The sequence below is a fragment of the Agrilus planipennis genome, unplaced genomic scaffold (genome assembly GCF_000699045.2).
Source record: "Agrilus planipennis isolate EAB-ADULT unplaced genomic scaffold, Apla_2.0 scaffold39, whole genome shotgun sequence".
Lineage (NCBI taxonomy): Eukaryota > Metazoa > Arthropoda > Insecta > Coleoptera > Buprestidae > Agrilus > Agrilus planipennis.
The window spans coordinates 170782-181543 of record NW_020439074.1 but is presented as its reverse complement, the minus strand read 5'-3'; the positions used below and the strand labels follow the sequence as shown (position 1 = coordinate 181543).

Here is a 10762-nt window from a genome sequence, read left to right as displayed (position 1 = left end):
CATTTTTAGCTCTATAAAAACACTGTTTATATAAAAATTTTAAAATTCAGCAATCTTGTATTAAACCTACTATAATATAAAAGGGAAAATTTTTTCAATTTAATTGTAAAATAAGGAATGTGGATTCATTAGGGTCTTATTTGAAATATTATTTTGTATTTTATTCTTTTATGGAATTATATAGGAATAACACATGGCTGTATCTACCATCAGAAAAAATATTCATTTCAAATGTTTATTTGACGTGTCAGGCTCTACAAAAAATACAGCAAACACTAAAGTTAACATTTTTAATCAAAAAGTCCAAAACCCAAGTCATCGTCACTTTCTTCTTCTTCTTCTTTAACTTCTTCCTTTTTCGCGGGTGCTGCAACTTCTGCAGGAGCAGCGGCAGCAACTGGTGCAGCACTAGCAGCAAACTTGCTTGGGTCCTGAAAGACAACACAAAAATTGAATCTTTGCCATATAAAGAGGGGAAAATTAAGAAACCAAAAGCAAATAATTCAGTTGAGACTATTATTTCATCCATACTGCATACTGGTGGGTTCTGCTATTTCTAGCTCCAGTATGTTGCTCAGTATGTTATTCATGGTCAATTCATCACTGTTAGAAAACATAAAAACCAACTAATTTTTATATTATAGTTATAATTACCTTAAGAAATTCCTTGACAGTTGCAGCTTCTTTGAATTCGATATCAGTAGCAGCTGCAATAGCCAACAAGTTCTTGAATCCATTGGCAATGCTGTGTGGAACTGATGCAATTGTTGGATAGCCTATTTGTAAACAAACAGCTGCCAAGTTGGCTACTCCCACCAAAAACTTTTCTCTCAAGTCCTCTGGTTTAATATCTAATACTTCGGGAGCAAAAATTGTACCAGAATCATAAACTTGTTCTACAATAAGCCCATATGAGAAAGGAGAGATGTTAAGCATGTTGAGAAGTGTGGCTTCTGAAGCTCCGACCTTATCTCCAGGTTTCAGGATATGTACGTCATTGATAATTTCAATAGTTCCTTTGGAAATTTTAGTAGGGATGGAAAGGGCTTGAAAGAAAGATGTTTTCTCAGGACCTAGGCCAGTATTTTGGGCTGGAATAACAACAGGGAGAGGGGCAATAGCGCCAGGGCGGGCTGGAGCTCGAACTTTATTTTCAAGTAATTTATCACGGATTTCAACGAGATCTCCGCGAGTAAAGACAAAGCCAACATTTCCTTTGATGTGTGGTAGAAGTTTTTCAAGGGATGGATTATGTTCTAAATGACCTTTAATTGCTTTACGCATCATAGTGTTTTTACCCATAAGCACAATAGCATTGCCCCTAAGGGACATGCGGATTTGCTGCATTTGCTTAGAGCCGACATTGTCAGCGCCTACGATGAAGCACTTTGGATAATCTTCCAATAGTTGCTATAAATAATAAAATTTATTAAATAATTGACAGTTCTTACAAGTATTATCATAAAAGTGTTAATATTTAATAATAAATGGATACTTACAATTAGTTTGGTGAAGTAATTGGACTTCCAAGTAGCCTTGTCCTCTCTACCCATCGTTTAGTGTGTAGAGATTCGATTGAATTTAAGGACTGAAAAAGATAAAACAGTGTTACACTTGTTAATATCTACGTACATACACCTATATCAGGTATCTGAATTTTCACGAAACTGCAATATGGCAAATATGTAGATGTATAACCTAAATTTGGTATTTGGGCATAAAAAAGAATGTCAATTTGTAAATAAAGAAATAATTTCAGTAAATTGTAAAACTGATTATAAATTATTTAAGCGAAATAGATCTAAATTTGGATTATTTCCTTAAATTATAAATATAATAGGATTAAAATAACGATACTTACCTCGGCAGAAGATACGACAAAAACGGAAATTGAATGAGCTGTAATCGGTGTAATAAGCAGAATAAGGAGCGAAAATATTTTCTCTTTCTATTTCTTTTTTGTGCCTTGTGTAGGAATTTCATAAAGTATTCTGTAATACAGATTGATGTGTACTTGATNAAAAATCCGATCATAAAGTTGGCAATCTTACTATCAAATCAGCCCGTCTATTGAATGGATTGAATGGAACGGGGAATTCCCCTTCGCTTGTTTTTGGTCGGTATATTTTCTCGCGTGTGCGTCTATTACGGGAAGTTCTCACTTCCAAAGTAATTTTGTTTTTATTTTCGGATTTCTATTCTAATCGTCAAAGTGATAGATTGACTTTGTTATTGTTACAACTGTGTTAAAATATTTTATTGCCCTATTTTTTTCTATACCGTAAGTACTCCTACATCAATAGTTTTTTGATAGAATGACAGTTGGTTAAGTGATTTAGGTAGGTCCCTATATAAATAGTATTGGCCCAGGCCCCTACAAATTCACGATTCGCTCCTGTTTATATCCACTCATTCTTTTAGACATAGGTACAAGATGTTCATCAAAAAAATGGTTTTGTATTTGTCTATATAAGTATGTAAATATAAATACATATGAATAAAATTAAAGCGTGTCTGTAATATAGAAAATCTGCCTTTTTTAAGGTTGATGTAGTCTATCTACATATATGCCCTTATCTTGGACTCCGATTTCGATGAGATTTTACAAATTGCAATAGGAGATTGTCAAGTTTTTTTATTTACATTAAAAAATAAATAAGTGCGGCAGGGTTATTTTTATCTACCACATGATTTTATGATGTAGTTTGTTAATTATTACAAAAAAATAAGTGAATGTGGTGCAAACATTTTTGCAGCAGATTGCTATTTCTACTGCGCTGTCTGTGCTAAACAGTAATAGTTTCTCAGCAAGCAACATAAAAAAAAACTTTCTTAGTCGATGGAGAGATTTTTGAACCCCCCTTTAATCTCCCCCTCTGGCTACAACATTACCAAAAAATAGGTACTTGTAACCGGGATTATACGGTACTTATTGTAAATTTGTAAACCACTTTGAGTTTTAATATAATCGCACTTAACTAAAACTAACTAATTAAAAGTGATAATATGTTACACATTATTTACACTAAAATGCTTCTTTTCTTTACAATTACACTTTGTTCCTATCATTTTGTGTTACTATTTAACGGCTTTTTTAAACTTTATACTATCGGTGTATTACTAGTAAATTAGTGGCTTGCTACATATATCAATTGATTGGCAACATCGCAATAATTTGACAGTTGAGGTTAAAAAACATATGGGTTAAATATATTAAATAGAAACAGACAAGTAACAATAGTTTTAAACTGTGAAGTATTAATTTTTTATGAATAATGACCTCAGTATGACCTATTAGGATGAATTTAAAGAAGCTTTTGAATCTTGGAGATTTTAATATAAAAAGTGGGAATGTAACGATTTCTAAATGCTACTAATAACGCAAAGAACTGTGCAAGTTCTTAAAAAGTTGTTATGGAATTTGCTGATCTTATAGTTGCCCCTAATGTTGATAATGTTGTTTTCCATGGCCCTTTTAATACCTCTGTGGAGGCAACAATGTGTATTACTGGACATCACTTAATTTTATCTCCACATAAGGAACAATATCAGGAACTATGGGTATGTTTCTTGCTAATTATTGTGGGCAGAGTTTTTATAGAAAACACACAATTTTAGTTAATTCATGAAGGAATAGATGCTTTAGAAAAGAAAGTAAACAGTTCTGGATCCCATGGTCCCAATGGAGGATCAATAACATTGAAGTACAAAGATTTTAGGATAGTTCAAATAGATTTTGGTAACATAGAAGATTATACTAATGTCAGTATATCCTTAGAACGATTATCAAATATTGAAAATGTGAAGCTCAGCTATCCTTTCTTCTACCGTCCTATGTATACCATTTTAGAAGATGGCTATACCCTTTTTCAACCAGAAATAGAATTTGCAAAACTTTTAGCAAGTGAAGAATGGCGTATATCCCATGTTAATAAAGACTATTCTGTGTGTCCAACCTATGCTTCTTCTTTAGTTGTTCCCAAAAAGATAGATGATGATACTCTTATTGCTGCAGCTAGTTTTAGAGATGGAGGTCGATTTCCACTGTTGAGTTATAGACATGACAATGGTGCTATCTTAATGAGAAGTAGTCAACCTTTGTTGAATAATAGTAATAAAAGATCAAGGCATGATGAAGAAATTTTGAAACAAATTATTATTGTTAAAAAAGGTTACATAGTAGATACTAGATCTGCAAACTATGCCAATCAGTGCAAGTCTAAAGGTGGAGGTACAGAACCAGAGGGACACTATTCCCATTGGAAACGAATACATAAAGGACTTGATAAAATTTCTCATTGTAACGGAGCACTTTTGGAATCTCTTACAAAGTTAATTGATGGTAAATTATGGTATAATTCATAATTGTAAAATACAATTGGATTTATTGCTTTTAGCTGTAAATGATACACATTGTTCTCATGATAAATGGTTATCACGTCTAGAAAATAGTAATTGGTTGACTCATGTGCAGAATGCATTAGATGCTGCATGTCTGGTTGCTCAGTTTTTAGATCAGGATGGAGTGCCTGTTCTAGTACATGGCTCAAATGGAACAGACTCGACTCTATTGGTAACTTCAATAGCTCAAGTTATTCTAAACCCAGATTGTAGAACTGTTCGGGGTAATTTAAAGCTAGACAATAGAAATTTTAAAGATTACATGACCTGTTTACAGGTTTGCAGGCTTTAATTGAAAGAGAATGGATTCAGGGAGGTTTTCCTTTTCATATGCGACATCGAAAAAGTTGCTATTCTGCTACAAAAAATAAGCAGAATCAACCAACATTTTTACTTTTCCTAGATTGCTTGCACCAACTTCACTATCAGTTTCCTTGCAGTTTCGAATTTATAACTCAGTTTTTAATCCAAATCTTTGAACATTCCTATTCTAGTCAATTTGGTAATAAATGCACAAAAATAGGGCTTTAAATATAAAACTGAAGACCTAATAACCTTTTTTAGGGACATTTTTGGGTAATTCAGAGGCTGAAAGAAATAAATTTGGTGTACATACACAAACTACGAGCTTATGGTCATACTTAAATCGGCCAGAAATTCTCACTGCCTTTTTAAATCCCATGTATGAACCTAACAAAGCACCCATTTGGCCTAGTGTAGCCTCTGTGAGCATTGTTCTCTGGGAAGATTTATTTTTTAGATGGATCATTGATCAAAATGAAGCCAAAAAGGCATTTGAAAAAATAAAAAGCATTGTAGCTGATGATAAAAGTTTAAGATCAGTTGCTTTGAAAATGAGAAAGGAACTGTTGGATTTGCATAAAGAAGTTCGAGTTATACAGGAATTTATTAAGGATGAAATCGGTATCGGTAAAGGTATTTCAGAGGAAAATCAAAGTATAACAAAAACTTCACCAGAAGAAGCGCTTCATTCAAAAGAAATACTGAAAGAAGAATTTAATAAAGAATGTACATCTCTTGATTTGCAACCTTCTCAATATGTTAAATAATTTATTGCAAGATATTTATACAGATTCATCACCAAAATATTTGTATATTCAAGCATGGTATTTAAAAACGTAATTTTTTTGAAAGATATTTTTTTATATTATTTAAATTAGTTTATCTGTTTATATAATACAGATAAAGAAGATAGAGCTTATTTTGAAAGTCACTATTTACTCTTTAATATACTTTTATGTTCAAGTAAATGTAAGTAGGTACATATTTCAAAATAGATGGATCATATTTCATTTTCGTTATATATTGTAGCTTTAAATTCTAGGAAAGGGTGCAACAAATGTGATAATTAGTAAATTACTTTAAATTCCGGAAATTGCGAAACAAAAATTAGAAGTAAGTTAAGTAGACATAATATACACAAGACAATCTATATTTTGTGTCATTGCACGTTTAGCACGTTTTTCGTCTTACTAGTACCAACAAAAATTGTATTAAGGTATAGATTGATTATGTAATCCAGTGTGTTACCTCATTAATCAGAACGTTAATAGAATATTTAATTTACTTCTACTTAATATGTATATATTATATTGCTCTCAGAACAACAAATACATTTATAGGCATTGGATGTATACTTTTTTTTAAACTTCTGCATTAACTTACATCTAGTTTGTGCTTGATCTTAAGCAGGTTGAAGTACTTTTTTGGAGATACATATATGTATTATTGCTCATGCCTTCCTGTGTGTGAATGAACACTAAAATCTACGCGTTTTGCGTTGTTTTTTGCCTTGTTTAATTTTATTAAAAGAGCTAACATGGAAATCCCAAAACAAAATATGTCTTCTTTAAGATAAATCTAGATCACCAATTAATAGTTCCAAAATCTTTGAAATACTAGAGAACAAATTCTAATATTTCAATTATAATTTTAAATAAATGAATACACAAATTAATAAATACAAACTTTATTATTCACACGATCCAACAATTTTGGTTTATATTTACAATGTTTGATGGTAAACGTTCTTGTTTTATGAAATTGACTTGTTTGAAGAAGCCTCATATTTAAATATAACTGAAAACTGACTTGCACCAAGATTTCGTGCAAGCCAAGCATTCTTTAGAACCGCCAGTTTAAGACAGTCAACTTTGAATTTCGCGTTAAAATTTGTATGCACTGCTCGCCCCATACCTTCCAATATTAATAGATCTACTTTCTTCATAACTTCATATGTATCTAAAAATAAAACACATCCACGTTAGTATAAGGGACTGCTTGGGTAATACGGTTTAAATTGTCAATAAACTGTAAGAAAGGGAAACAAAATTATGTTCTATTTGACCCATATTAATGATTATGGATAAGATTAACATATAAAATGAATTTTAACAACCATTTACACAGTATACACTTTTACATTAATGTAATATTAGGGAAAATTTTTACCTGCATTTAAGCTTCTCAAATCTAAGCAAGGACCTCTCTGACCACTGTCTATTACTATGAGTTTATTGTCTAAAAGAGACTGTTGTATCACATTACATTTTTTACAGGCCATTTCAAGGTAACGTTGCAGATCAGAATAAGTTACATCATTTAAAGAAGGAGTAGAGTTAGCTGCAATGTAAACATTTGTGCCTTCTATAAGGAGTTGTCTTACAAAAGGTAGAACTCCCAACACAAAGTCTACTCCAGCATTGTCAACAAATATTAAAGCTGAATGATAGGGTTGTTCCTAAAAAATATTTTCTTTATTTAAACTTTTCTGCATTGCTCATTGTATACCCTGAGGTTCTTTATCCAAACATCAACATTGTCTATAAACCATGGTCTTTGTTGAACTGTTTTCATTGCATGATGAAGACCAAAGTCGTTTGTTTTCTCTAATATTTCAGAAACAGCTTTGGCACCCCAGTCAAATACATTTCCTGCTATTATTCCTTTGGAAAGTTCAGCCCATTTCTGATAAAAGTCCAGTAGCTCATCAATATCTCCCATACGTTTCTTAAATTGAGTAAAGGCAGCAAGTGTTTCCCTTTCTTTTTGATTAGACCACATATCTTGAAAGCCATTCTTTTCCAAAATAGTTTGGTGGGTCTCTAGAAGAGTTCTTACACTTAGAGGTTTTACAATCCTAAAGATATGTTAATCAGATGTTTGTATTTTGTATTATCAATTTTGGAAAATACTTACAGTGGTTCTTTTCGAATGTTTTCAATATGGTCGTGGAACTGTTCACGACATTTCCTCAAGATTTCCGGTGCGTCTGCTTTATTTGGGTTCAACAGCTTTGCCTTTTTCTCAAAACCTCTGACCATTTCGTCCAACGATGTGAGCCAATATTCCCTTGCTTCTGCATTTTCCAAAAGGTTTATCGTGTCAGGGTCATACGTGACGGGATTTTCGAGCAACGGACAATCGTTCTTTTTGCTTTTCATCATTTTAATAAAGTAGACATTTTTATCAGTTTTATCAATCAACTACACTTGACGTTAGAAACAAACAATAATTTGTACATTTTCCTTTGTTGTTTTGATGTAGAATGTAAACAGTTGGTAGACGTTATCAGTAAACACAAATAATGAATTAAAAATGTTTACAACTATTATTTAATTTCTGGCGGCGCAGCTGTCACCACATAGCCATCTCTTGGCAATAGTAAGCGTTATATTATTCCTAATTCCTATACAGTAGAGGCGAATTAAGAACCGAACATGGGATCATCAAAGGACCGTATCATCTTTTGAAAAAAACGTGATGTAGAAAATTTTGTACAAACACCTTCAGCCACCTCTTGATGGAAATAATAAAGTAATGTAAGCAAGTCTAATAAATACAATTAAATACCGTTGGGAAGGGTGTTAATCTTTTTTTTTTTCAAAAGATTTTGAGAGCGGTTAGTTTAGGATAATTTTTAGAGAAGCAAGTGATATTTTCAGATAGATATAGTTGAAAAAACATATATTGCACGTTCACCAAATTATATTCGGTGAACATGTCGACAAAGAAATATGCAATGCCTACGTTCGGTGAGCTTTTTGCCTTATCTGTATATCACGGAAGTGAATACCAGTCCAAAGTACACTTTTTTAGATCTAATGATTTCATAAGGCTTCTAATATTCTTTCCAGTTTATTTAAATATAATTTACTTACTTCGTTCTTGAAGAAACTAAAGCTTTTAAACTGGTAGAACGGTTTAGGCGTTTTGCTAACAACACTTTCCAAATTACATTCCTAAAATATTGAATTGCTATTTATTCCTGATTAGCGTTACATAAGTTTACAATACATTCTGATTATATTAAAACTTTGAAGTATCCCTTTATTAAGGATAATAATTATTAGCTATTCTAAAATGCTACAATGTATAATTCGGAATAGTTTGAAATCAAACTGTTAACGTGTATTGATAACGCTTACTAGATAACGCAAATTAATTTTATGGATGGCTTCGAGATCCTATACAAATTGAAATATGCACCCTCATTTTTAGCTCTATAAAAACTGTTTATATAAAAATTTTAAAATTCAGCAATCTTGTATTAAACCTACTATAATATAAAAGGGAAAATTTTTTCAATTTAATTGTAAAATAAGGAATGTGGATTCATTAGGGTCTTATTTGAAATATTATTTTGTATTTTATTCTTTTATGGAATTATATAGGAATAACACATGGCTGTATCTACCATCAGAAAAAATATTCATTTCAAATGTTTATTTGACGTGTCAGGCTCTACAAAAAATACAGCAAACACTAAAGTTAACATTTTTAATCAAAAAGTCCAAAACCCAAGTCATCGTCACTTTCTTCTTCTTCTTCTTTAACTTCTTCCTTTTTCGCGGGTGCTGCAACTTCTGCAGGAGCAGCGGCAGCAACTGGTGCAGCACTAGCAGCAAACTTGCTTGGGTCCTGAAAGACAACACAAAAATTGAATCTTTGCCATATAAAGAGGGGAAAATTAAGAAACCAAAAGCAAATAATTCAGTTGAGACTATTATTTCATCCATACTGCATACTGGTGGGTTCTGCTATTTCTAGCTCCAGTATGTTGCTCAGTATGTTATTCATGGTCAATTCATCACTGTTAGAAAACATAAAAACCAACTAATTTTTATATTATAGTTATAATTACCTTAAGAAATTCCTTGACAGTTGCAGCTTCTTTGAATTCGATATCAGTAGCAGCTGCAATAGCCAACAAGTTCTTGAATCCATTGGCAATGCTGTGTGGAACTGATGCAATTGTTGGATAGCCTATTTGTAAACAAACAGCTGCCAAGTTGGCTACTCCCACCAAAAACTTTTCTCTCAAGTCCTCTGGTTTAATATCTAATACTTCGGGAGCAAAAATTGTACCAGAATCATAAACTTGTTCTACAATAAGCCCATATGAGAAAGGAGAGATGTTAAGCATGTTGAGAAGTGTGGCTTCTGAAGCTCCGACCTTATCTCCAGGTTTCAGGATATGTACGTCATTGATAATTTCAATAGTTCCTTTGGAAATTTTAGTAGGGATGGAAAGGGCTTGAAAGAAAGATGTTTTCTCAGGACCTAGGCCAGTATTTTGGGCTGGAATAACAACAGGGAGAGGGGCAATAGCGCCAGGGCGGGCTGGAGCTCGAACTTTATTTTCAAGTAATTTATCACGGATTTCAACGAGATCTCCGCGAGTAAAGACAAAGCCAACATTTCCTTTGATGTGTGGTAGAAGTTTTTCAAGGGATGGATTATGTTCTAAATGACCTTTAATTGCTTTACGCATCATAGTGTTTTTACCCATAAGCACAATAGCATTGCCCCTAAGGGACATGCGGATTTGCTGCATTTGCTTAGAGCCGACATTGTCAGCGCCTACGATGAAGCACTTTGGATAATCTTCCAATAGTTGCTATAAATAATAAAATTTATTAAATAATTGACAGTTCTTACAAGTATTATCATAAAAGTGTTAATATTTAATAATAAATGGATACTTACAATTAGTTTGGTGAAGTAATTGGACTTCCAAGTAGCCTTGTCCTCTCTACCCATCGTTTAGTGTGTAGAGATTCGATTGAATTTAAGGACTGAAAAAGATAAAACAGTGTTACACTTGTTAATATCTACGTACATACACCTATATCAGGTATCTGAATTTTCACGAAACTGCAATATGGCAAATATGTAGATGTATAACCTAAATTTGGTATTTGGGCATAAAAAAGAATGTCAATTTGTAAATAAAGAAATAATTTCAGTAAATTGTAAAACTGATTATAAATTATTTAAGCGAAATAGATCTAAATTTGGATTATTTCCTTAAATTATAAATATAATAGGATTAAAATAA

At 32.3% G+C, this 10762-nt stretch overlaps 4 protein-coding genes across 5 annotated transcripts; 1 reads left to right on the top strand and 3 right to left on the bottom strand.

The window, feature by feature from the left end:
• Positions 1 to 221: 221 nt before the first annotated feature.
• Positions 222 to 1970, bottom strand: LOC108745092 (60S acidic ribosomal protein P0). Its single transcript, XM_025977221.1, has 4 exons — positions 1862 to 1970; positions 1500 to 1588; positions 655 to 1410; positions 222 to 431 (listed from the first exon to the last, which is right to left on the bottom strand). The coding sequence occupies exons 2-4, from the start codon at positions 1551 to 1553 to the stop codon at positions 291 to 293; spliced, it is 951 nt and encodes a 316-aa protein (XP_025833006.1). The 5' UTR covers positions 1554 to 1588; positions 1862 to 1970; the 3' UTR covers positions 222 to 290.
• A 1208-nt stretch (positions 1971 to 3178) lies between these two features.
• On the top strand, positions 3179 to 6052 carry LOC108745090 (myotubularin-related protein 9). The gene is made up of 5 exons (XM_018481157.1): positions 3179 to 3561; positions 3619 to 4342; positions 4398 to 4625; positions 4679 to 4903; positions 4966 to 6052. The coding sequence occupies exons 1-5, from the start codon at positions 3415 to 3417 to the stop codon at positions 5469 to 5471; spliced, it is 1830 nt and encodes a 609-aa protein (XP_018336659.1). The 5' UTR covers positions 3179 to 3414; the 3' UTR covers positions 5472 to 6052.
• Positions 6053 to 6375: 323 nt separating this feature from the next.
• LOC108745007 (pantothenate kinase 4) lies at positions 6376 to 8068 on the bottom strand. 2 transcript variants are annotated; one of them, XM_018481009.2, is made up of 4 exons: positions 7621 to 8068; positions 7213 to 7537; positions 6874 to 7162; positions 6376 to 6663 (listed from the first exon to the last, which is right to left on the bottom strand). In XM_018481009.2, the coding sequence occupies exons 1-4, from the start codon at positions 7866 to 7868 to the stop codon at positions 6458 to 6460; spliced, it is 1068 nt and encodes a 355-aa protein (XP_018336511.1). In that variant the 5' UTR covers positions 7869 to 8068; the 3' UTR covers positions 6376 to 6457. The 2 variants fall into 2 exon arrangements, with proteins under 2 accessions (XP_018336511.1, XP_018336510.1); XM_018481008.2 differs by having other exon boundaries at positions 7213 to 7561; positions 7621 to 8065.
• Positions 8069 to 9132: 1064 nt separating this feature from the next.
• LOC112905233 (60S acidic ribosomal protein P0-like) lies at positions 9133 to 10528 on the bottom strand. Its single transcript, XM_025977220.1, has 3 exons — positions 10411 to 10528; positions 9566 to 10321; positions 9133 to 9342 (listed from the first exon to the last, which is right to left on the bottom strand). Exons 1-3 carry the CDS (start codon positions 10462 to 10464, stop codon positions 9202 to 9204), a joined length of 951 nt encoding a protein of 316 aa, XP_025833005.1. The 5' UTR covers positions 10465 to 10528; the 3' UTR covers positions 9133 to 9201.
• Positions 10529 to 10762: the final 234 nt, after the last annotated feature.